Source organism: Pterocles gutturalis, unplaced genomic scaffold (genome assembly GCF_000699245.1).
Source record: "Pterocles gutturalis isolate BGI_N339 unplaced genomic scaffold, ASM69924v1 scaffold13306, whole genome shotgun sequence".
Lineage (NCBI taxonomy): Eukaryota > Metazoa > Chordata > Aves > Pterocliformes > Pteroclidae > Pterocles > Pterocles gutturalis.
In genome coordinates this window covers 31,058-58,822 of record NW_010103205.1, presented here as the reverse complement: position 1 = coordinate 58,822, position 27,765 = coordinate 31,058, and the positions used below count along the sequence as shown (strand labels likewise).

The window sequence follows — 27,765 nt, the reverse complement described above, 5'->3', positions numbered from 1 at the left end:
TAAGGCCACAATGAATTCTGCCCTTGGTCACTGAAACAGAGATGAGGTGAGGCAGTATTCACTACTGCTAACAACCAGCATTGCAACTATGTCATGGGAATAAGTTTCATAATACAGAACAGCAACTATGAAGGCCTGTGGCAGAATACAAGCACATTTTAGGACAGTGGCACTGATTTTACTATTAGATAAATATGCTTTATAACAAGTTTCTTCCTTTAACCACATTGTTTTCACACACACAATGGAGCACTAAAGCAAACAAGTAGAATGGAGCGTCAGAGTACACAAATATGGTGCAGAGGCAAATGCTTTAAAACGGTGGTGGGTGTTGAAACTGGAATAAGTGGTCAGAAATAAAAACCCTATGAAAGTGGTCAACAGATAAGCTTGTAAGCAATGCACTGTAGGAAGCCACAGGTTCACATTTACACAGCAGTTGTGGCTCTTGCTTCAAGGTATAGAAAAGGCTGAACACACCATAAAATTTGTATTTTGGCTTTTAAAGTAGAAGATCATACTATCAGAACTTGTCCTATGAGTCTATGCCCAGTTCTGTGACTACAAATGAACTACTGGGGTATATTTTCAAATACAGATGAAGCAGGCAAGGTCTACAAGGAGGGACAAAACATGACAAAGTCAAAATGAAAAACAAATGCAACAACCAACAAAGTCAAAGTGCAAATGAGTCTTGGATTTATGATGGAGAGAAGACTTGAATGTTGCACAAGCTGTTGGCAGGGAAAGGGAAACCAACAGGAAAGAAGGATGGGAGGAGTTGACTTCTTCATAGTGCTTTTATCATTTTCTATTTGCCCATTTCTAAGTAATAAAATTTACTTCTAGTTATTACGGTATGATCACTTCACAATGAAAGCACGTTCTCAATACAAGTGTTACACCAAAGTCTGGCCTAATTCACTGAACAGTATGAAGAAAAACATGCTTGTTGTGATTCTCAAGTGATGAAGGGCATCACCCACCAATCCCATTTGTAGCACATACTTCTCATGGTATTTTAGTTACATGCCAACAAGACAGAAGACATGCTGCCAAATGAAGTTATTGGGAACATTCCACTTTCAAAATAAAACATTTAACTTACACTTAATACAAATTATGTACAAGATTAGAAAAACCTGAACAGATCCTGAAACATTTTCAGATGCAATATGACTGAGCAAGGAAGAGGGGGAGTAACCCAGTAACAACCCTTCAAAAACATCAATGTATGCCTGTGACATGAACAATCATTAATATGACTGCTTGAGATGCCACTTTAAAAAAAGAAAACTCATGTACTGTTAGAACCTCATGAATTATCACTATAAATACATATTTTAAAAAGGAAAACAGAAATAACTATTAACAATGACTGAAAACAGAGCACTAAAGTTAACATACATTGCATGTATTGCAGGCAAGGCAGAGGCATTTTTTAAAGCTTTTGCACAGACTTCATATAATCTTAAAAAAAATATGCTGGCCTTTACAAGGTTCTACTTGCTGAAATAAAAACAATTTCAGTTCATAAAAAGTCACAAGACTTCAGTTTAAAAAAAGGAACAGTTCCAGCCACAGACCAAAAATATATATTTTTTTTTAAAACTGGAAGAGTATGGTAGTCAGATTATACAAGCATGGTCAGGCTTGGAACCTGAATATACTTCAGAGCAAAAGCTCAGAGGAAAAAAAAATATAAACTATTTGGTAACAAAAGTGTACTATATGTTGTGATACAAAAAAGGTATGGTGAAAATGTACCTTTTATACTAAAGCTTATACAAGTTCCTTGGTCCATAAAAACTATGTTGTGTTCATGTTTTCTAGTTTGCTCAACATGTATCCCAGCCACATTTTTTGTTTCTTGCCCAATAAAAAAAAAACAGCTGAAAAATAGATTTTCAATAAAGTTCTTATGTTTCAGATTTTTTTTTTTTTTATTGTGGCTTCGATATTTAAGATCAGCACTTGCAGGTAACAAGGTTCAAATAATATCAGCTAAAACAGAAAGGTGTTTTCCCATGAAACCACAAAAATTGTTCAGTTCTCTTGAACTTGTAGCACTTAAAAGTCAGTTAAAGTCCAGACAAACAACAGTAGTTAGGAAACTACAGTTGCTGTAGATGATGTGACATTGGTTGGATTTGTGCTGACGTTTGTGTAACTTCCCTCACTGTTTGTATTTGTTTCACTGGAAGCCATGAGGCTTGAGTTGGCTCTGAGGATTGCTCCAGCAGCACTGCAGTGTGGTCGTGGCCCTGGTTCCGGTGTGTATGTGAAGGTAAGGCTGGTGGAGTAAATTATGCCATCGTTACGGACCAAAGTTACTGGAACCTGGACTGGCTGACGGACCCACCTCCAACCCTCTCGAAATGCAGAAATGTCTGGAACAACACATAGCATGCTCTCTGCACATCTGCAAAACAAGAGAGTCAACCGAGCATAATAAAACTCAAGCTTAAAGAACACAATAGAACAGAACAGTTCAGTTGGAAGGGGCCTACAACGATCATCTAGTCCAACTGTCTGACCACTTCAGGGCTGACCAAAAATTAAAGCACATTATTAAGGGCATTGTTCAAATGCCTCTTAAACACTGACAGGCACGGGACATCAACCATCTCTCTAGGAAGCCTGTTGCAATGTTTGACTGCCTGCTCAGTAAAAAAATGTTTCCTACTGTCCAGTCTGAACCTCCCCTGATGAAGCTCTGAACCATTCCCGTGTGTCCTGGCACACAATACCAGGAAGAAGAGATTGGCATCACCCTCTCCATTTCGCCTCCCAGGAAGCTGTAGAGAGCAATGAGGTCACCCCTCAGCCTCCCACTCTCCAAACTAGACAAGCCCAGAGTCCTTAGCCACTCCTCACAGGACATGCCTTCCAGCCCTTTCACCAGTTTTGTTGCCCTCTTCTGAACACACGCAAGTACCTTAACATCTTTCTGAAATTGTGGAGCCCAGAACTGCACAGAGTACTCAAGGTGAGGCTGCATCAATATATACAAACAAATACAGCGGGACAACCACCTCTTTTGACCACCTGGATGCAGTTTGCCCTCTTGGCTGCTAGGGCACGCTGCTGACTCATGGTAAGCCTACTGTCAACCAGCACTCCCAGATTCCTTTCTGCAGGGCAGAAAGTATACACAAAGCATCCAGCATAAAAGTAGTAGGAATACTGTACCTGTACATGGTTTCAGCTTCCACATCCCCAAACCAAACACGTAAATTTGGAGTGAAGTTCTGTCCTGTAAGTTCCAACATTGCTACATCCCCACCACCGTTCAACTGGAAAGCGAGTGAATAGAAAAAAGAAGAAAATCCACAAAATAAATTATTAATAAAAACAAACACCCCCTTCAGGCAAGAAAAAAAAAAAAAAAAAAAAAAACCACCACAGAAAAATATTCTTCACATGGATACAAGAATTGTAAACAGTGCTGCTTCTGGTAGCTGGATAATCCTGAAAGAAACACACCTACATAACTGAACCATAAGGAAGGAACACATCAAAAAGATACTGCCAATTAATTTGAAATACTGAAGGAACTTCTAAGTTTTGATGGTGGCCACTTAGAAGAGAAGTTAACAAACCTTTGAAAACAAAGAACAAAGAATCAAGAATCTTTCAGAGAATGTGAGAATGAATGAGAGCTTCAGGTTCTTCCACAGCAGAATGCTGATTTTCTTAATAAGATTCCAGTGTGGCTTTCTTTGCTCTATAATTGGCTGTTTTAAAAGAGCCAAAATCAATTTCTAAATAATAAAACAGAAGTAGAAGTCCTAAGGATATCACTACCATAGTATTTTAAGAAATAAAATTCTTAATGTATAGAACAATATTAATATTCCTGGGATGGATAGGCTCATGTATTCTGAAATGTAGGTAAGAAAAATTATTTCAACACAAAGTAATGTTCCTATTTATAAAGCTAGTAAGAATGTTTTCCTACAGTATTCCACAAAGGCACCATGAAGGTTAAATCAGTATGACACAAGTAATCTCACATAGAAGTTTATTTAAAAAAAAAAGAAAACTTACTTGGAGACTTTCTACAACAGGCACAGGTGTTACTGGAGCATGGACCGGTCCCATCCCCTCATAAAATGTGTATTCTGCTTTATCTGTGCTAATGATTGTCCAAGAAGCTCCATCATTAATCATTTCTTTATTTGGTTCTTTTGGGCACGGAGTGGCCTTAGAAAGAAATAAAAGTTTTAAATCTGACCCGTAGACTCATTCGCCAAGTCACAGAGCTAAAAACCAACTCAGCAAGTAACAATGTCTATTATTTCAAAAACATGTTTCCTTATATTTTTCCTCCAACTAAATGTCCCTAGAGAAACAGCGGCACACATTTCAGCAAAACTAGCAGAAAACTAAAACTTCTCAGAAGACTGTAACTCTCACCTATGATACTGTCACCTCTCCAACCTTCTGTGTATTTTGGAGTTTTACTTTAGTTCAGCTTTCAGAGTTTTAACATTATTCAACAGCCATTAACCAACACACTACAGCAACTAGAAGTAGCTACTCTAAAATAGATCTTGTTTTACTAATGCAATTATAATTAAGTGACTGAAACAGCTACAGACTGAAGTGGAATACTTTTCTTTAGTTACAATTTACATTTAGCCAAGATTTTTTTTTCTTTTTTAGAGTTCTTCACCATCCACAAAGTGATGGAATATACAAGCTTACTTTCAGTGTTTGCACAAAGACATGGGAGAGAAGCTGAAACAACCACCTTGAAAATTAGTCAAAAAGCTTTCACTGTCTCCTTGTAAATATTATTAAATATTTACTAAATTAGTAAACATACATATATACACAGATAGAAATACATTGAAAACTATTTTTATGGCAACAAAAACCTCTCTGAACAACTCCATCATCTAGCAACCAATAAGGAAATTGTATATAGGTAAAACACAGGCACAGAAGAGATAGGACTCAAAAATTCTACTTTTATTCTGTTTACTTCTATTAAGTTTAATGAGATCTAGGTATGTAGTCATAACCTTTACTCTTCAAAATTGTTAAACTTCAATTAGTATGAATTTACCAGCTCAGATGAAAGGAAGTTAAGATGAAAGCCGCATTCTCATATGCATTCTTCATTCTGATACGATCATGTAAGAAAGGACTGAAGGGAAGTGTGCAACAAGGGTAGTAACTACAGACCTTTCCAAGCTCAAGATCCAATTGACATTTTTATTAGAAACATATGGAGCTTCTAAATTACTAGCCCAACTCCAAAAGAGAAACTGCTATATACTATTTCAATGCATGACATTTTTCCTACAGGTTTACTACAATTCCTGTTGGCATGGACTAACATACTTCAACTCATGACATATAAAACCATGGATATCAAAAATGAAAGACTCTATACAAGATCCTGGACTGGCTTCTTCAGATCTGCTAAATCCCTGACACAAAGTGGAAGGCAAATGCCACAGGATTTGTTCTGAAAGTCCTGCTCCTTCTCACAGAAATCCTTGAAAGATTATAATTCCTCTTCTAGAGAAACATTCCTCCACATCACTTCCAAATACAGCAGTTTACCTTCAGGTATTTTTTCCCCCTTCCTTCTTTTCCTTTTATAACTAAACTTTCTCAACAGGTGTCACTGGAAGATTGAAATGCCTTAAAACCATGCTATTACGTCATTTATTGACTGGCTTCACATGGAAACAGGATGGGAAACAAACAATTACACAAGATTAACGGATAAAGGACAGAATTCCCCAAGAACTTGTAAACACAGCAAGGACACAGGCAATAGGAATCCAAGGAATATATCTGGGTTTAAAAAAAAAACAAACACCACTAACCCCTGCCCCCCAAAAAACCCTTAAGAAAGTTCTATATTAATGGATATTAAATAAATTAATTTATAAGGGTTAGAAAAAGTTGGGGAGGGGGGCTTAACAGAAAGCTAATTAAAGGAAAGCACAAAGCAAAAGGTAGACCTTAACAGTCATTCTCCTTTCAAAACGCACAAAAGCCAACAGCCCCGTCCCCTCCATGACACTGGTGCCATGACCAGTTTTATTCAATGTCCTCACCAGTGTGCTGGTAAAGTCAAGTCTTCAAATTTCTGCATGATCCTAAGTTTTCCAGGTAGTTAAATACTGCTAAAATTGCAAGGATTTTATGTCCAGAAGGACATGAAAATGAACACAGAAGCCAAAAATTGGTAATGAGCCTCAATTTAGATAAAAGTGAGGTTTCTAAAGAAAAATTCTGTAAATGATCCCCATAATATACTGAACGAGTAGTTACAAATCAGGATCCCGGAGTCACCACTGACAGTTTTCTGAAATCACCAGCTCAATGTGCAGTGGCAGCTGCAAGTGGCAACAGAATGTTGGACACCCTCAGAAAAAAATATTGAGAACAAGGTAGCAGGTATTATTTTGCCAGTGTAAATCCCTTCTTCACCCAATTCTGGAATACTGTATGCAGTTCTGGTCTCCTCATCTATGAAAGCCAAGGTGAAAAAAGTGAAGGTATGGAAGTGGCAACTACAATCACCAAGATGCTGCTGACCTTATGAGAAGAAACTGAAAAGACTGACTTTCCAATATGGAGAGAAGAAATCAAGATGTTGATGGGTAAGGTGAATGCAGAACTGTTGCTCACTAAATCCTGCAAAACTGTAACCAGGAATCACTTAGTGAAACTATTAGATCATTCAAAACAAACACAGCAAAAGTGTACTACACAGAGGACAGGAAACCTCGAACTTTCTGCCACAAAATACTGCAGAAATAGAGATCATCAGCACACTCAAAAGGAATCAAACTGATGGACTATAGATCTACAAAATTATAACAAAAGACAGAGTCAGGGATGCAGCCTTTAACAGCCCTTAATACAAGAAGTGTGGATGCTGGCAGAGTACAACTGCATTGGACCACATATAGTAAGTAATGAGGTCTGTCTGCCTTCTGTAAGGACCACCTCCTATTGCTGCTGTTAGATACGGACTATGCTCTGATCCAGTAAGGCATTATTTATATTCTTTCTGTATTCTCTGGAATACATGGACATTTTTAAAGAGAGATCTGTCTGGTACTTCAGCAACTGAATTTCAAGGTTTTTGTAGGTTCATGCTGACTTGTTACAGCCTCTCCGCTTTAAGCCTCCAAGATCTTTATAATGGGCTATTTCCATTCACCCAAGAGAGACTTAAAAAAAACCCAAATTTACTTTGGGGTGACATGTTTTTTCTTTTTTTTTTTTTTTTACAGTGACTACTGTCTGTCTAGATTCCCCCTACAGGAGCTGTATTCAACAGCAAATCCTTAAGAGCAGGCAGGTGAAAGAAGCTATATATGCTCGTTTCTCTGGTCTTGGTCTTCTGGTCCATAAGTAAAAAAATGGATAAAATGGGATTTCTCTCCTGCCACTGTCAGAAAGAGTTTATCTTTCATCATGACTTCACTTACACACAGAGTGATAACAGTCCACATGCAAGTTAACAAATTTTATTCAACAAGGAGAAGCAGCAGGTACCTATTCCACTAAAAGAATTCAGAATAGAGGGTTGTTCTTTTATCTAAGCCCTGTCCACGTGGGAAGTTCAGAGCTCTTGTCAGATTGATGAGTGCTGCAGAAACTGAAGAGTGGTAGGATGTCCTGGTATCCACACAGGCAATTCCAGGATGTTGAACTAAGGCAGCCATCAGAGAAGCAGGAGTTGCTTCTTCATTCAGCCCTCCCTTACTTGGAGAAAGATCAAATAGCAAGGCTCATCCTGAGTTATGACAATACCCATTTCATAGCTTTCTCTTCTTGATGAAGGTTCATTCTCCTTTACAGAAAGTATATTGATATACATATCTTTGCTATGTGCTGTGAGTAGAACCAAAAGATCTGTTCCCTTCTGAGCCACAAGTCATGAATATATTTCCTGAAATATAAACAAAGCTTCTCATATTCTCTTTCCATTGTTCCAATTGAGGATAGAAGTCAACTAACCCTTTGCCCATCCTTCTTGTCCCTTGCCTTAAACTAAGGGAAATCTTTAAAAAGTTAGCACCCCTCTTACCTACCTCTATCTTTCTTACCCAAGAAGCTGCAGCTGTTCTCCTAAGGAAGTCCCAAGTCTTTCTCCAGTGTGCCCATCTTCCTGGAGCACAGCATTATCTCTCAATACCCCTTGCTATTTGAGCTGCCCTTCACGCTTAAAGAAAACTGCAATACTTATGTAGGCCTGAACTTGGTCAGTCCTGCTACTCTGATGGGAATTACCATGCTGAAGGTCTGCTAAAAGCATGCTAACATATATGTAAGACCAAAACCACAATTTGTTAGCATATTGTATTAGCTGTCAGAACAATTGTACACTGTAAATTTTTTTTTTTACAGCTCTCCCTAGGGGTTCATTCCTGTTACAGTAAGTTGCTAGGGATACTTTTCTCCACCTGCTGGAGAAACAAATACTTCAAGACTGAGACAGCTGCGGTCTTTACAGACAAATCACATTTCTGTGGCTTACAAATTACTGTGGTCAACTGCTATGACTGTCTATGTTTATGCTCTTAGTCAAGAGGAAGAAAGTGCTACTCAGCAAAGTTCATCATGAATAAGACTCATGAACTGTATTGTCTCCTATTTGCTGTAATCTAGAAACAGACACACAAGTGGTGTAACTCCACTGCCATACATCAACATGTTAAGCCACAGTATCATGACTGCATGCACAAGTTCCCAGTTTGTTACCACCTCTTCCATTGGAGAAAATAGAATTAATTGTCTAGACAGACATGGAAGAAGCTTATGGGGAAAGAAAAAAAGAGATTTGGAAAGGGACAGATAAAGTTTGTTGCTTTCCATCCCCTGTCTTTTCAAAACAGAATATTAGACTCACATTCAAAACCAACTGCAAAACTGGCATTGATACATATTTTGGGAATATTTGGGAAAACTTCACAACCACACTTCTCATCTATTGAAATACTTTTAAATAACTCACTTGAAATTGGATTATTCTCTCCTGGGAAAGGCACAAATACATTCTCTCAGTGTCTTTAAGGTAAAATGCACATTTATGGAGCTGCGATACTGGATCATCTGCATCCAATAACGCTGTTTGTTTATCCACTTTTCGAATTATCTGTGAATGAAAATTGTACATATATATTTAGGACAATTTCTGTACTTCATTACATTGGAGATGACATATATATTGTTAGTAAAGGACGTCAAAGGTAATTTTTATATTTCCATCCCTCCTGTTTTAATACCAACACTAGATTCATAATTCTCAATGTTTTTGAAACAACAACACAACATTGAAGTGACACTCAGTACTAGAGCTTCAAGGCACTGCATGCGTATGTATTTTATCCTTTTTGCTATAAGAGTGGGGCAAAAACTTGAGGCTTCAGCAAAATCTACTTTTGCTCCATTTCCTGGTACAAAAGAACAGTAGGTCAAGTATTAAGAGACTTCTATGAAGCTTCCACCATTGATAGCATCCAACTATACTCAGTGGTAAATGTATTGAGATGTCCTTAAGTACAGTTTTGCAAACACAACAATAACAGCATATCTTAACAATAGTTGGCCATTAAACATTACTTAAAGACAACTGCAAAGAACAATTGTTCCTTACATCTGGCAGTTCAGTACAAAAATATCTGCTGACTTAATTCAGAGCCGTTTTGCTAATTTATTTTAAAATTTATTTTTAAATATTGAAAAAGTTATTCCCTTACAGACAGTGGAAATCTGTAGCTTGGAATTTTAACTCAACTTCTACAAAAAGTTTAATACTTCATTTTATGCAACATCAGCAGAAGCAGCAACCAAGGTGCTTGAAGATTTCTAAGCCGAAAATCAGAAAGCCAAACATGTCCTCTGGGATTTCTAATGATAACAAATGGCATTATTAGCAATACAAGTTTCAAGGTTAACTTGTTTCTTCAAAGTTCTTTGCACTAACCTATAAAATGTAAGTTACCTTTTAATCGCATCACCTTCAATCAAGTTTGTAAGGCAGCATGAAAAATGTTCCGGATAGCAAACAAAACAGGAACCTTTAGCCTAATTTGTTCTAATCTATTTCTAGCTACAAAAAAGGTTTCTGGAATCATAAAAGGTGGCATCTCCTTTCAGGAATAGGAAAATATTAATGTGAAGCCCACAGATAGAGTGAGAACCTCTTACTGAATTCCATGTGTACTGAACCATATTGATAGTACCCAGGTCTGAATTCTTCTGTCAAATCATGTGATGAAAAAAAAAAAAAAAAAAAGAGATATATTTAAATGCTCATTTACTCTGAGCAGGCTATCTTCTTTTTTAGCTAAGTTTGATATTGGGAGAGAATTTCTCATTACAGTCCTGGTAAAATAAGTCTGGGAAGGGGAACAAAAACCTGCCTGCAGGGAAAATTTGTTTTACGTTGGTGCATTCTATAAATTGTTTCTAGTTCAAAGTGGAATTAGGAAAGCCTTGTACGAAGTTCATACTGGGCCGGCAAACCACAATTTCACAGAAGATCTCATATGAAGCACTGTTTATTACCAGTTACATAAAATTCCTTTTAGGCTGGCATCAAGTGCATAAAACAGGAGGGACAAAATCTATAATTATACTTGAATTTATTTATAAAAACCATTACTGTGTATCCTGCAATATTTTTTTTTTTTTTGTTCTCAAACCTTAGCTGGTTATAATCAATTTTGTATCTGTGACAAAGACAACAGCTGAAATTGTGTATTTTTTAAAAAAAGTTATTCCAAAGGCATTTCCAATGTTCCATATTTAAAAACAGACAGTATTAATAAATGTCCAAAATGCTTTTGCAAGCTGATATTGGTATAACTATGTATCCTTAGAAGTACACAGAAATGCTTTTAGATTCAAATCAGAAGAGCATTTTTAAAGCTGTGCTGAACTCAAAAAACAGGAATAGTCCTATTGGCTGCAAAGACTTTACTCATCTAGTCAATATCAATAGTTAAAGTACTCAGCTGCACTTGGACCTACATTACTGTTTTTAAAATAGACATTTTCTTAAGGACAGGCTGCAGATTAACTTACTTTGGCAGGCTTGAATTCTGAAAAATTTCCTATGCTAATTTTACAAGTTGTTCTTGCTTACAGAATTAATTTGCAGATTTAAAAATATGCTTTCATTAAAATGAATGCCATTTTCCATATAAAGCATGTATTACCAAAAGGAAACACGCAAAGACAAAAATTTTAAACAATGCAAGCGCAACTATGCAATTACACTAAGTAGCCATCTACAAATTCATTACGGCATTGGAGAAATTAAACTGTACCAGTCTTGGGAGTGCCATGCCAGTAACTGAGCATACAAGTTTGACAGTCTGCCCATAATGAATGTAGCCGTCTCTCACTGTGAATTCCTCTCCTTCCGATTCATCATCATCCACTGTATGAAAGAGGAATTTTTACATTATTTGTTTTAACCACTGTTTTCCTCAATAAGAGGAACATTTAACATTACACTATTACATGAAATATACACTCAGCAACAAAACAAATCTGCATACGGGCAATTAATATGGAGGAAAAAACGCAGGACTTTTTTTTGTGGGGATGGAGGGAGGGAGATGAAAAAATACATTTCTTAATTTTTACTTACAGAGGTGAATGTAAAATGCTCCCCACTGTTGCGAACTGGCATGGAAATTACCACCTTCTACGTGCAAATATCTGGTGCTAACTGTTTGGGATCGAAGTCTATTAAATAGTGCCACTTTTGTCCCTGACGCAATACATACTGCAAGGAACACATACAGACTTGAGATTATAGAATTACTTCATTACTACATAGAAAAGTAACAAAAAGTCACAAATACAGTAAAACACACTGATGAATACTGGAAATCAATAAATAATTCTCAACTATTGGTTAATTTAGAAAATATTTATATTTGTGACAGACCAAAAATAATCACAAAATTACAAGTGGGATAACATACATAGTGGCTGTTCTCCAAAGGCATGCTAGTTCACAGAATTTTGCCACTTAGCCAAATGAACCAGTGCTTGCCAGCTGAAAACTCCTTCTGTTCACAGTTCGCCAACAAATGATTATTTGAGCAGAAGCTTTAGCTTGCCCTTGTGAAATGCTCAGACAACTTTCAATGATCATTTGAAGTATATTTTAAGTATAAAGAAAAATAATTCTTACAAATCACAATCAATTGACAGGAAGACAGACATAACTATGTAAAATTGTAACCATGCAACTTGAAATTTTCTCAGAACTGAACTTACTTAGAATTCAAGAGATAGAAATGCTAAGTCTGCTCCCCTAAAAAAAATCAGCAACTAGCATTTTGCCATCAAAATAGGCATGTTTCTTCTACTTGGTTCATATTTACTATTGAAGAATGCTTGGTTCATATTCACTGTCCATCAAAACTATCTGTCTGAATACAAAGTCAACAGTGCATACTCTGAGCCCACGGGGGTGAACTGCACAGCAACAGATTGCCTTTAGTCATGTGGCAAGCTAGCGGCCCCGAGATCCACATTCCATAGGTGAATGGGTTCCAGCCCAACACAGATGGAAGAGCCTTTTAAAGCACTAGTGAAGAGAAAGAGAAAAACAAACAAACAAAAAAAAAGAGTATCTCTTGAGGTGCTCCAGTGGTATGCAGGCAAAATCTTTGGAGGAAAAGCAAAAATGCTCCCAATTACATTAGCACCGGAGATATCTTTAGCTGAAAAACACGGTAAGCAAATAAATCTGGGTGAAATATCACCATGCAGATTTCTTAACCAATTACTTAAAAGGAACCATGCAAAACATATTAAAAATGAAAACAACATGAAAATGGCATGAGACAGTAAGAAGGTGGCTGTGATGTGATGAAGTGCAGTTTGGATAACATGATGCTACTCATTTATCACAATCTGAAAGCTATCTGTTTTACACTGATCAAAACATCCTAAGCACAAATCATAGTAGCTTAAGAGACGCAACAGCTTGGAAAGCTCAGGTAGACCATTCTTTATGCATTTGTCTATAAGGATTCACTCCTCAGAATAAAGGTTTTTTTCCATAGACCTTTTATATTTACTAAATAATTAACTGTGACTGCATAAAACTCAACAGTGTAACCTACCTATATTAGAATACTTTAAAATACACTGATGTGTACAGTTCTGAAATATATCAGAAAAAAAAAAAACAGAAAATGAAAATTTCATTGCATTTCCTTTGTAGTCAGACCTCAGAATACGTAATAAAAAATTAGTAGGAGGCAAAATGAATTGCTACATAAAGAACTGTAAAATACTTACAGTCTGCATTTTTCAGTGACTGTTTCTTTTTAGAAGGCTTGGAGATGACTTTGATCCGTTTACTGAGGAACACACCGATGTCATCACTATTGCCATAGAACATTTTTACCGATAACATGAAGTGCTTTCTCTTGTCTGAGTCTGATATGTATAATGTTTTGGCAGTGCAATAATTCTGTAGGTGAAAACATACTGCTGTTTCTTCTTTCAAGTAAATCCAGTTCAAGAAACTATGCATATTTAGTTATGAACAAAATAGGAAAACCAATGCAAGAGTTTCTAAAACAGATCAAAAACTGCTTTTTGCATCCCTTCCATTGGGATATCTTTTATGACTACTGTTTAGCTTTATGAAGTTTAGCACCTGACTTCAGTACTTTAGCATCTTTCTAAAGACCCTTGCCAGGACCTGAAACCAGACGATTAGAGACTATAGCTGTGTCAAAGCCATCTCCGAGTGGTTAAGAGCACTACTAAAAATTACATTTGAGTAGGGCTACACAGGCAGTACACTGGGCATGCACAAGAGTCTGCCTGTGCAGAAAATGTGTTAAGCCAAACTTTTCTTGAAAGGACGAGAAATGATTGGAGTTTGAAACACTAGAAAGTTACTTTCACTAGGTGACAACAGGAACTTAAAAAAAAAAATCAAAAAGAACTGTAATTATTCATTTCCTATTCAGCAATATATGAAGCATTTCTAAGTAGACTGTGCTGGAAATACTAGGTAGCTATAAAATACTGCCTAATAAAACAACCAGCTAAAATGAGGACTCACTTGCTACCAGCTCTATTCGAACTGTTTAAGTCATCACAAATATCTTCAAAAAGATCTTGTACGAATTTATGTCACTGTAAAAAAAAAATCTACTAAATTTACTAAGATAATATTTTAATTGTATTTTTATGCAAAGGGACTTAAAAGACCACTTCTACAAGCAGATGTTAAGATACTTCCTTGATGAGATTATCCATTCATTCAGGCCAGGGAGAGGGACATGGAGTTTGGGCCAGAAACCTTACTTCAGTTAACCACTGTTGCCTACCAAATAACCTAACAGTTTACTGACTCTGAATCAACAACCTACAAATGAAAGGTTAGTACCCTGCTACGATCCCACAAACCAAATCCACCTATTCAATTGTCCCACATATTTTTGAGGGATTTTTTAAAACCACTTATGTAGTGTCTGCTACAGTGTAACAGAAGTTATCAGAAATAAGCAAGGGTATTCACTGACATATGCACCATGTAGCTATTAACATCCTTTGCAGTAATCCAAGGGGTTTACTACAATTCTTCTACCTTTCCTTCCAAGTTCAGCTGCTGCATTTCTTGGTCGCTGTTTCCTATTCCAATGAAGGCGCAAGGTTGTGACTCTTGCTCAGTGCAACCATCCCGCTCCATTTGCTCTTTTTTTTTCTTCCATCCACTGCCCATAAGATACACACATGGAGGAGGACAAAAAAACCTGAAAATTAAAAATGCATTATGAGATTACACACAGCTTTCAAGAAAATTCTTGAGACAGAAACTACTGTGTACCCAAAGCTTTCTCAGCCCATTTGTACTTTGCACTCACATTTATATACACAACTTGGCATTTCTGAAATCCAAAGATGACTCTGACCTTACACAGGTAGGTAGGTCGGTATGATTTTGTTTTTTTAATTTGTCTTGGACAACTGAATTAATGGATTACTTGTATTAAACACCATATAAGCCTCGACTAGTGGAAGTCAGCTTTAGTATGAAAATCAAGTCTAACAGACTTCATCTCACCTATTCATCAAAATTACCTTTATTTAACAGATATAGAATTCTTTTCTAAGTACCAGAAATTCTTAATAGATGAAATGAAAGCCTTGAGTTTATAATCACATAATAAAATGTAAATATTAAGAACCCATACAAATAAATGCCAAGATGTGTGGTAATTTAAGTTAATGAATACCAATTATGTATATTATTTGTTAGAGAAACAAACAACCAAATTTCAAGTTTTACTCAATTCAAAACTTCTTAGTGGTTATGATAATGAGCAAAAATTACCACCTGCAGGAAAAAAAAAAATCAAACTTTATATCTTGCTAATAAATCCACAGTGAAAAATTGTCACTTAATTTCATTCTTTTTAAAACACAAAAGAACTGATGATATACCAATATGCATATAGCTTAAGTATCTATGAACATATTTCAGAAGTATGGTGCTCTCGTTTGAAAAAAGACCGCATACAAAAGAGAATTTGTAGAAAGTAGCTTGCTACGTGACATCAAAAGATCTGCATCCTTGAGAAGCTCATTAAATTAATTTGTGAAACTGCTCCCACAGATTGCTTTTTAACTTAAGAATTCTAAACTAATAGAAACAAATGCTATATTTCCTCCATTATGGTAATCTATTTCAGCAAAGACTTGTCATAACAATTATTTGCTCCTTTTATTGCCTTCACACTGTTCTGAAGCATGGAAGTTTTGACAAATAATGAATTATGAATTAACAGAAAGCCACCTGTAGAGGCACACTATTCCAAGTTTAACAACTAATATTTTTTCATGTGCTTATTGCATCAGTTTTAACTTTTTGTATGCTATTCTTCGGGCTACTTATGGGTCATATGAAGGCTCTGGATTTTTTTTTTCTTCCAATTGAAAATGCAGAACACAGAGAACCAGGCAGAAATTTGACAATTTGCATGGCAGATGTTTCCTGATGGAACTGTCAACTTGTCAACAATAAATTTTGTTTTTGAGGTAGTTTAACACTTTCACAGTAGCAGCACAAGAGAATACTTCCACTAGCCCAGCCATTAATCATAAAACTAAAATTTACTGTTATCTTACACTAGATAGAGTTATTGTAATTTTATTGCTGTACAAATAGAAGTTCTGAAATTTGAAAATCACCATGAATAGAAATAGTAAGCAGTGATAAATGCTATCAAACAGCACACACTGTGTATCCCCTTTTTGCTTGCTATTATGCCTTTTGCTTTTCTTCTTCTACCTGACCTCTGATACAGCTTTCTTCATGAACATACTGAATCATGCAGTAGGGGAACACCATGAGTTTGTTACATGCCAGTTAAATCCTCCCCTTCCTACTACAAATTTTTCAGCTTAAAACCAGGAATGCATTTCCTATTTTTCAACTGCATTTATTTCAAACAGCACAGATGTCATGACATAACTTCCCTCAAATGCTTCTCTACCCCAGAGGAAAAATGATCTTAAGAGGACCTATGTTTGTGAGGGAGACAGTGTAATGACAATTGCAAGATCAGAAAATTCATATTAAAGTACAAGGTTTATGTACTTGTACTTTCTACAAGACCAATCTAATTCATATGCCCTATATCACCCCACATCTAGATGTAAATACCATAACCGCTGTTAAAAAAATCTATTCTGAGGCTCATCTACTGGTTGCTGCAACTTCTGGCACGTTTTAGGAAAACAGAAAACCAAAACAAAGTAAGAAAGAACAGTATTAGCATTACATTGAGAAAATTTGTACTGTAGACAATTGATCACATTTTAAAAAAAATATAGAGATATACACAAATATATGTCTGCGGGTTGGAAAGAAGCTAGAGGATAAGAGTCACATTTTTGTTAGACTGGTAAGAGGTCAAGTGAGGACAATGACCATGCCAAAGTACTGTTTAGGACTCCTTCACTTTGCCATCCCAGACAGGAGAAACATGACGGTGGTCCTCTATGAACAATACTTTTCAAATGGGGGTTTATGAACTAACTCCAAGGTTAGGAAATTATATTTTTTTGGGAAGAAACTTCAAGTAACAGATGCATTTATTCGAGAGCTGATCCTTTGGAAACAAACTCAGATTGCTAGAAAAAGCACACCACATATATAGTCAGCTTCTGAACTCTCAAACTGGAATGAGAATACAAGATCCTTCCAGAGTTAATGGATGTATCCCACTAATTTTCTTTTCAACAATTATAAGCTGTTCCCAAAAAATAAACCAAACCCCTTGTATTCCAAGCAGGTATAATGCCATAAAGCATACATCACACATTTACCTTTCTTCCTCATGTACTCTTTTTGTATTTATCTTACCAGTTAGAAGACAAGGAAAAAATACCAAACTGTTTTCATATTCTTTTTCATTTCAGCTTTATTCTAAATCAAGTCCTTTGAATAACTATGGCCACTAGATGGCAATGAAGACCTATAAAATACAGGTTTAAACCCACTGATGAAGAGAAAACAAGCCACAACAATTAAAGTGCTCTTTTTAAATTAGAACACAGAGAAAAACCTTGGAAAACTATGACCTACCAAACAAAGAAGCTTTTGAAGCTGAGACAATTTTAAGTTTGGTTAAAACTACCAAACAAGAAGCAGGAGTCTGGATATTCACAACTTGAATGGGTTTTCTTATGTGTCAGGCTCTTACTGACCCTTCAGATACAGTCAAGTACAGTCTGGGGGCTTTTTACATCATATTTACAATCCCCGAAACTCATGTATAGAAGAGATTAACTATAAATTTTCTATCCAATATAGTGTGAGTAAACCATGAGTATCCTCATATTTCTAATTTTCTCAGAGAATTAAAGGAAGTGTCTTTGATATGTATAATATCACTGCTGGAAACAGGTTCTCTCATTAATAAAACATTTCTGATGTAAATAAGAATGAAAATGTTTATGGGAGAGGTTGGCTTTCAGAGAACTATAAAGAAAAGAGAAAATCACCTCCCCAAAATAATTAAAGTAATTTAGGTAACAATTTCCAGTATTACTGATGGGAAATAAAGTAGGACAATGTTTGGTGGAACAAATGAAAATACTCTTCTTTTGACCTTTGATTTATAGGGCCTACCACTCTTTTTTCTTTAACCACAAAACTAAAGTAAGACTGAGTAGGAGGTAAAAACTCTTCTGAAGTATTAATCTGACCTATAGCAAAATTACGTTGGTGGTTCTGAGCTTGTTCAGAATTTTCAGTACAAGAAGTAATGGTGGAAAATCATGTAGGATGTAATTTCCTCAATGGATTTATACATATTCTCTTAATATCTCTTCTCTATGCCATTAGCAGTCTTCCGTGAGGTAAATACCTAACAACTTGATCTGAAAAACAGATGAGATCTGTTAAGGGTCAACTCTGTGAGCTCTTTCATTACTGGAAGCATAAGAACCAGGAATGTCTTTCCTAGACAAAACCTATTCCACACTTGTTAGAACAGCATGACAAGATGCAGATTCAGTGCTTCCTACCTGCAGATACAAAGGATAATATTTTAGGATACCAGGTCTCTGAAAATATTTCATGTATTTAATGTACCTCTACAACATTTTTTTGTGGGCTCCTAGTTTCTTAGAAGAGGCTCTCTGTGATGCTCCTCCTATGCATATTCCAAGAATTTGTGATCAAGGTAATTAGAACAACAGGCAGTCTTAAATGAAGCTGACATTGGGACTGATATTAGCCAGGAGAGGTCAGAGGATCAATCCCCACGAAGTAAAGGGTGTCCACATAGTGCCTTCTTACAGTACAATTTCATGCGATGCTCAAGTGAGGAAAGACCACAGTACTACCAACCTCATGTTACACTCCAGGCTCAGTAACTCAGTACAGCAAAAAGAAGTAAGCTGTTACTCATCTGTTCGACAGATCTGTTCCATCAGACCACTGAAAACTGAATGTTTCTCCACAGAAAGAAAACCAAGCTGACATTTGTCTAAGGATGCTCCCCTCTATTCCAAATTACTTAAAGCGAAGAACAAGATAATTTCTAGTAGCTTCTGAGTCTTGACTGCAAAAACTGAAAGTAGAATAGGTTGAGTCTTCGGAACTGCCTGAAGTATTGTTTTAAATCAGACGATCACCAAAGGAGAGAACAATATTCCTTCAGTCATTTCAGGCCAATTGATACTGAAAGAAAACATGGTACTTCAAGTAGTGAAGCTATGCTAACTGAACTTGCCAGGAAGCAAGGGTTAGAAAGGACAATAAAATCAGTTCATGTCATTGCTACTTAGTTCTGGCGCACTCTATGCTCTTTTCAAACCACAGGCTTCTGTTCACAAAGGTTTGCTTTTTCAAATCATCCAAGTCATCCCTGTGTTCGTCTTACAGAAGTCTTTGCCTTCAGGAGGATTTAGAGGTGTCTACCAGCTGGTTTTCTGGGTGACACTAGCAGGGAACTTTTTCCTTTGTACTTGTTGGTCAATTCCAAGTTGGTCTAGGTAGGAGGTGTGTTTGTCAATTTCCCACATTGCTCTGGGTGTGAAACTACTCGGCAGTCTTCTTTCCATCTTAGGAGCTGAAAGAACTAACAACATCCACTAAAGAATTCAATATAACAACCAACAAATGAAAAATCATTAGGTGCTCGAGTTGTAAGGATGTGGAGCCATGGGGTAAGCCCTGGAAAAGGCTCTGCTCTCAATAACAAGATTATTAACCAGAGGGCAGGCACATTCCGTTCAGTGAAGGGAAGTATTTGAGCAGAAATTACAGCTTCACTAACAGCTGTAAAACAAGATGCAGCTAGACCTTCTCAGGCTAATCAGTAGTGATAGTGTTTAAACTCAGAACAGCATGTAATCCATAAATACCAATCTGGCTCACAGTCTTTGACGAACTATGTCTTGGAATCCAAAACACTTCAAAACTGTTGAATGTTCACACTGTTCAGACTCTGAGGAGAGAAGTCTCAGTGAATGGTAAATATTGAAACAATACAAGAAGCACAAGCCAAACACCCACACTCATCAGGACTAAACATCACCCGAGTCTCAATCAGCTGAATGCCTTTGAAAGATGACAGCCATCCAACAGGAAACATTAAGCAAAAAGTGTTGAATTCAACTAAAGTCCATCCCTGAGCTTCTTACCTCCAGGCTTCTTTGTTAAACTAACCAACATTACCTTTGTTTTCCCAAAGGCTAATAAGACAACTCCAATCAAAAAAAGAAAGAAGCCTCCTTTCATTACTGTTATTTAGGGACAAATATCAAGAATGCACTCAAATTAATCCAGAAAGTCTCCATCCATCTGGCAGCAACCTGGAATTGGATTTCAGTGAGGCCCATTTAAACAAGACCACTCTAGGCGAGACCCATGTCTTCTATAGTGAGTTTTCAACAGAGTATTTCACCATCTACTAAGCTTCATCAAAACACTGAAAGTTAGTTATTGTGCTAAAGTTTTAATTATTCTTTATGGATCAAAAATTAACCAGATTATATCCATGCCATAAGGAAGTCCTGTAGAAAACATGAAATTTCTCCATAAAAACAGGTATGAAATACATTTCTCTCTATAAAGCAGATGTACGCAAAACAACTCACTTCAGAAATGGTATTTAATGTAAAAATGGTGAAAACTTGATTGACCAGTTGCACAAAGTAGCCTTAAACCTTTACTAGTTTTGCTCAGTCCAGCAATATAAAGAACCAAAGGGTACATTCTGCTACGAATAAAACAGAAGCAACTAAAAAAACTCAAAAAAAATAGAAAAAAAAAGCTAATTCATCATTGAGTTTCACTAAGGACCTTAGAGCACGTATGGATCCAAGGATTCAGTAACCAGTTTTCTTTACACTGATAACAACAGGACATCATTAACTGATGCTAACAGTCTGGAAACTACCAGAACAACACCAGACACAGCCTAAATGGCGCATTAAACATAAGTAAAATTAAAATATTTAAACTGAAAAATGAAATCTTAGTATGTAATCCAAATTTTGATTTCATACCCATGCCAGAGTGGCCATCACTTCACCATCATACTATTTTATAACAACCATCCAACCATTTTAATTCCTAGTCATCTTCTGCAAAGCTCTGAAACTCTCTATGCTCACTTGACACGCTTCCATTTTAACGAGGCGAATCTGAGATACCTTTCATGAACAAATGCACTGATACAGGCAACTGAACTGCACCTCACAAAATCTGAAGTGGCAAAAGAATGCCTAATTCCAGTTAGCAATCTTCTCAAGCAGCAAGAAATCAATGACTAGTTTACCGAACATTATCAGTACTTAGTAACAGAAGTGCCACAGTGACTTTAACAGCATTCAAGTGAAGTATAGAGGTATATTCAAGGCAATAGGAATTTATGGCAATGCTATGAAACGCACACAGGAACTTTCAGAAACTGTGAGCAAATAATTTGAAGCTTTGCCCTGTATTTTTTAGAACACTTATGTAAGTTTTCCAAACAGTAATGGAACTTCTAATAATCAAAATGACATCTCTCTACTTTTTGTTTTTCTTTATTTTTTTATCCCTATTTTCTCCCTTCTTCTGATGCAATTTGTTCTCCAAAATAATGATACACAGGACAGCTTCGCAAAATGTTCCTGCCCTCACAAACTGCTCTGGCCCCAGGAGAACAAACCGACTGATGCTACAGACACACTGTTTAGAAAGTCACTTTCCTATCTGCAGGCACACCCCTCATTTTTTTGGGAGTAATATGCTTAACTCATCTGCAGTGATGAGTTAACTATGCAACTCTTGAATGACAATACAATCAGAGGTCCCTGTATTGTCATGATAAATCTTTCCAGCTGTTAAGTTTGCTGCAAAGGGTTAAAAGTTACATTGCAACCCTGTTGCATTTAAGTGCAGCAGTGAGCAAGAAGGCTGTACAGTTATATAGCAAATACACAGTGTACTTGTCTGTTTCCGTGCCCATCCTCCTTCCTCTTTCACTGACTTCTCATTTCATTCTCATCAAGAATTTCAGAAAAATCTAAAAAGCACTTTGAGTAAACAATTCCATAGAGCCGCAGAACCTGGACATTGCCCAAAAGAAAGGACTTGAGATACTGGCTAACAGAAAAAAACAGGCATATTGAAAGACACAGAATACTGTGTCACAGAGTACTGAAGAACAGTTGAAAATATAGTCTGTGTCTCTGTGATTCACAGACATCAGCAAGTGTGATTTATATTGGTAGCAATGAGCCGAGAACTTTGCAGGCTTAATTCTAACATTGATGTTTTCTAACACTTTGATACTTAATATACTAAAATCTCAAATCTCATAAAACTAAAAAACATAATGACTTAACAGGACTTGCACAACAGTGGTGAAAGAAAGGTCAAAACTTCAAAACCATTAATGTGCTGAATATATGATCTTTTGTGGTTAACAAATAGTAATAATGCACAGTGTATCTGAAAACTAACCAAATACTGTTCCATTTATTTCAGTTAAATTTAAGATAGAAAAGTATAATTTATACTTCAAGAAAATTCTATTTCATCATGAGAAGATTAGGAATCTGCGTATGAAGGACCACCCTCTTCGCTTCTACTAGTCATGCAATAAAACCACCGCAGAGAAGACTGCTGGAAATTCACCTTTGCCTAAAAAGCATCATCATGTCTTCCTGTAGATTCTGTCCCTTAGAAAAATACCTGTTATAATAACTTGTACTATATTGATTTCTATGAGAGAATGTTTATCATAATTATGGTTATGACTGACTTGTCATCCTCTTTAAAGCTATTACAGCTTTACTCAGAGAAATATCTTACTGAGGCTAGCAATTTACCTCTCATATTAACTTGAAATTACTCATGAAAAAACTCCTCAACAAACAGTCACCATTAATCACCTTGTTTACTCCAGATTTAAAATGGAAGGTTTAAAATTAGAGCTATTTTAGTTCAATGGAAGAACAAACTTCACCCACAAATAGAGAACATGTTGGTACAAACAGGCACCACTACACTGAATGTCATAGGCTTGGAGCATTTGTTAGATAATTAAATGACTTATGACAACACATTTTGGTTTATGTTTCTTCAGACTATAGTGCAATCTGAGGAATTCTGCAATGTACTACACACCAGACTACACACTACTGTTTCCCTAGCAGGGAGCTGTACAGAAAAGCCAGGAAAGAATATAGACTTACCTTTTTTCATTCCCATACGATTTCTGTGCAACTTTTGCATGGAGTATTAGCACTGTTTGATCACCTCGCTCCTTTAGGTAATTTCGCATTGCTTCCCTAAAAATTAGAAGACAAAATGAGCTTCGAAAGTTCTTTTGGTTTTGTTGATAATTATAATAATCCAAAGACAACTCTAGGACAAAAAAAAAAAAAAAACAAAACACCACCCCATTAAATATACGAAATTCAAAAAAGGCAACCATTAACAGGGTCAAGATGAGTTTGTTTTAAGACAATTACACAGCAAAAAGAAGCAACTACCTTGCATGATGCTAGCAGTAGATGTCTTTGGTAATTTATAATTACCACATTTTCTAGGAAAAAAGATGCTTGTGATGCAAAATCGTATCAACGCCAATCACCATACCATGTTCAAAGTCCAAATTTATAAAGTACCATGCCACAAATATTTTATTAGAACACATTATTAATTCAATTTTCTCCTTAACCAATTTAGTCTTTCATGGTAATGACAAACTGCTCTGAAATTTTGTTTAAGATATTAACTAAATCAACACAACATTTATATAAAAGTTTTCTTTTATATAAAGATGTGAAGATACTAAGAAAAAGAATTTTTTCAGCTTATTGTTTCATCTAGCTTTCTAGAGAAAGCCTCTACTTCCTGCATACAATCAGGTGAAAAAAAAAAAATTACAGAATTTCTATCATTCATCACTGTAATGACAGACATCACATAAAAGCTATAATTACCTCAAATACACCAACAGCAATTCCTTGAGAGAAGAGACCAACACACCCTACCATTCTTATGTATAATAATCTAACTGTTCATTAAGCAGCATGCCAAATTCAACACCCTAGGGTTTAGCTGTGTTGCAGCGCTGACAGGAACACTTTTAAGTCCCTGGAGGAGCTTTTGCAGGTTGAATGCCCACCAATGCACTCATCTTCAAAGTCATCAACTGGAGAAATGAATTCTGAATTTAACAGGAAGTTATATGAACAGATGAAACCCTACAGAAGAGAGATTTTTTTTTTTGGTGTTTTGTTTTGTGAACTGCACCAAGCTGTTGAATTCCCTTTGCACAGATACAGAAAACCAAACACTTCCAGTAAAAAAAGATGGAAGATAAAAAGTAATATTTTGTTGACAAGACTTTTTTCAAAAGAAATCCCCACAAATAGTTTCACAGAGTAAAGCAAGTAGATGGGGGTGGGGGCAGTTGGACAACAGCAACAATCCTGCTCTGCTAATGATGTTTTGTAAATTCTTGCGTTTCTGAAGGCTGAATAAGACAGTGATCAGTGTGCTAGATCTTCTGTGCAAATAGCAGGATATAAGAGCAGAGAAAATACTTGAATTAGTGTTTTAAATTTGGACTAACTTCATTTCTTTACATTTGACATTGGTAAAACTGGTGTTTATCTATAAAGCAAATGGAAGAACTGTTTCAGAGCTCACAGTTACTTTATATACAATCATTGTTTAAGAATATATTGTAAAGCATAAACATAATTCGTTGTGAAATTATTATTATACATTTCATTATGAGATGTTAGCTGCATTTAAGTTGTTTAAAAATGTTTTATCAGAAAATCTGAAATAATCTATTCAGAGTACTGTCATACTAAATTAAGAAGATCTGTCATACTAAAAACTTTTGACATCACTACTATTTAAAAAAACCCACTAAAAACCAGAAACCCACGCACAAAAATGCTAGGTGCTATCTAAAGTTTTTTTTAGCATTTTATGAGGAAGAAATTCTGCCTTTTCTACTGGTTGGTTGCTACAGCAGACCTGTACAATCCAAGCTCCTAGGAGAACTAGGAATGTTCTTCTCCAGCCCCTCCCACTGATAAAGAAAACACATAACCATTGCAATTCTAACATGACATTTTTAATCAAATCTTAAAACTCCCCACGAAGTGAGTACTATTGTAGTTTACATCTAAAAATCAACTAGCACAATATGAACAAAGTAGTATTGTTCTGACGAAGCTTGTATGATGATGGATAGATTATTAGACAAGGGGACTAAAAGAGAATAATTTTCCAATAATTGAACTAAATGCCTTTGAGGGTTTATAGATACATTTTTTAGCATTACATAACCAAATCACACACAAATTTGTGTGATGGTTTTCCCATTTCAGCATTTTTCTCTTCAAAGGAAAAAAAGTTAGGTTACTGGTTTCCAGCCTCTATCAGTACAGAAAAGGTTTACAAGCTTTCCCAGATGCCTACCCTGTACTGACCGGAAAGAGTATCCGGCACATGTAGTAGTAGCTAAAATCCTGCACAGGAAGTTTAGATTCACCATAGTTAATAGAAAACTTTGTTGAAAGACTTTATAGCGAATAGCCATTATTTTTATTTGCTCTTTTTAAATCATAGAAAATAATTCTAACAGTAATGTCAGGGCGATACTAACAGGTGTTACCGCTCAGGATAGAAAACAGTTTGTTCTTTAAATATCCCTGAAGAGAGGTAGGCCAACAGCAAACAGCCACGTTTGTTCAATTACTTCTAAGTGAGCATAGATCAATTTTGCATTGAAATGAAGTTTAACAATGACACAAGCTAACCTGAAGCTTATCCAGAAATGCAATGAGACAGATACTGCCAATACAAAATATAAATACCCCCTGCCCCCGTGCTTTACACAAGGCATCATAATTTTATTCAAAACAGAAGTAGGCCAGACTGACAATGGATTTCCATGTCTTCACACACCACTATTACCACACAAAACTATAAAAAAACTGCACATCTTTTGTACTTCAAGCAAACTGAATTTTAAACTTAGTAGTTACTTATAGCCAGCACAGTTTGTGGTACAGAACAATAAATATTTGCATAGACCATGTTACAACAGTTTGAAAACATGGTGACTACTTAACAGCTTCTAGTATAAAGACCTCTCCGGTAGATCAGGAGGAAATCACTCCAGTCACTCTAAACACTTTTCAGAATGGATTGACTTGATGGTACTATATGATGCTATCTCCGGCTGTTTAGGTTTCACCAAAAAGTGGTTAAGATCACTCCTTGGCAGCACTGTGTTCATTTTTCTCTTACCTGCTGCATGACAGCAGTAACATAATATCTGAATTTTGGGACCTTACAAGACACTTCTACCCAAGAAAATAAAACTGGCTCATTCCTGGTGATTTAAAACTAAGCAGTTTCACACCCTACTGAAAAATCTACAATAACTGATATGTGAAGTCAATACCATTTCTAAAAAGGCATTTTGAGTATCATACTGAAAACAAGCCACTCACTGTTCAAAATTTTACTACCGCTGATTGCATACAATGATTGAAAAGTTTTGATATTGAAAATTCTAGAACTTAGCAAGCCACAATTTAATGTGGAAAACATTCTGAGAATGAAACGGGTAACTCTAGAAAATTGTTAAAAAAAATAATTTTTAAAATTTTTACCTTGTGAGCCGTTTCGGTTGAGGTCGCTCTCCAAATTTCCTGAAAAAATAAGAAGTTGCTAATTGAAAACACGAATATTTAGTCAAAGTTTTACAGTGAAATACTATCCCAACTTTAAAATTTTTGAAAATGTATTGGAATTTGGTGTTTTTTCTTTGTAATTTCTTAGATAGATTGCTATTAAAGTATCAACCACCTCCTTGCAACAGCTTTTCCCACAACAGCTTTTTTTTTTTTTATTTGGAACACTAGATAGCTTTCTTTGCTAAAGTCACATTTACTTTTTCTCTGAATAACTTTTTAAAAGTTCAGATATCACAAGTATGTAAACAACCAGGAGATCTCTGTCATAGCATTGACCAGAAGTGCCAACAAAAAGCCCTTACTGTCAACATACAGAAATTAACAGACTTATCTCTGAGTTGACAAATCCCAGTGAATGCTTCCCATCATGACAATTTCTCGGAAATCTTTTTTCCTTAATCACTTCTTACAAAAAGGATGACAACGTATTTCATACGTGCCAGTACAGAATTATTAGAAAAATCTCTCTCATGGAATGTAGCCAACCATGATCCAGAAATATCCTGCCATAGACTTAACGTTTTTTAACTATAAAGTGAGACAGCTGTATTTCTTTCAGTGCTTTAACACTGTTCTTGAGAGAGAGCACACTCCTTACACTAGGTTAAGACTTTCCACGAAAGTGTTTATTTACATAGGACACTGGATTTACACAGGACAAACATTTTAATTAACAAAAACATCCTCAGATTAAATCTAAATGGTCAGGTAAAAGACCTGAAAAAGGGAAGACTGTACCCAGCAATGTACATCTGCAATAAACATCTGCTCAACCAACCTGGTAAGAAAGTATACCCACAAACTAAAATGAGGACAAAAAGGGAAAAAAAACCCCACAAAAAACCACCAAGAACCACCAAATGAAACACAAACAGGCTTAGCTTAAGACCTTTCTACCTAAAAATAAACTGAGGCCTAAGAGACTTTACTGCTTCTTATGCCAGTGTTCATAAAAATCTTGATGACTTCCTACCTAAACTCTTTGATAAGTGGGCA

General features: G+C 36.0%; 1 protein-coding gene across 1 annotated transcript; it reads right to left on the bottom strand.

The window, feature by feature from the left end:
• Window positions 1-1,892: 1,892 nt before the first annotated feature.
• On the bottom strand, window positions 1,893-26,723 carry RBPJ (recombination signal binding protein for immunoglobulin kappa J region). The gene is made up of 10 exons (XM_010086620.1): window positions 26,686-26,723; window positions 23,233-23,328; window positions 14,618-14,783; window positions 13,312-13,486; window positions 11,642-11,779; window positions 11,316-11,428; window positions 8,996-9,136; window positions 4,051-4,206; window positions 3,193-3,296; window positions 1,893-2,422 (listed from the first exon to the last, which is right to left on the bottom strand). The coding sequence occupies exons 2-10, from the start codon at window positions 23,319-23,321 to the stop codon at window positions 2,107-2,109; spliced, it is 1,398 nt and encodes a 465-aa protein (XP_010084922.1). The 5' UTR covers window positions 23,322-23,328; window positions 26,686-26,723; the 3' UTR covers window positions 1,893-2,106.
• Window positions 26,724-27,765: the final 1,042 nt, after the last annotated feature.

What these genes read in the sequence shown, in the direction of transcription:
- RBPJ (XM_010086620.1), bottom strand. Translation starts at nt 23,321, where the DNA reads ATGCGAAATTACCTAAAGGAGCGAGGTGATCAAACAGTGCTAATACTC. An exon ending in TCGTATGGGAATGAAAAAAG is followed by an intron (nt 14,784 to 23,232) that starts GTAAGTCTATAT and finishes TTTAATTTTCAG; the next exon opens with GTTTTTTTGTCCTCCTCCAT. An exon ending in GCATGGCACTCCCAAGACTG is followed by an intron (nt 9,137 to 11,315) that starts GTACAGTTTAAT and finishes TTTCATTCACAG; the next exon opens with ATAATTCGAAAAGTGGATAA.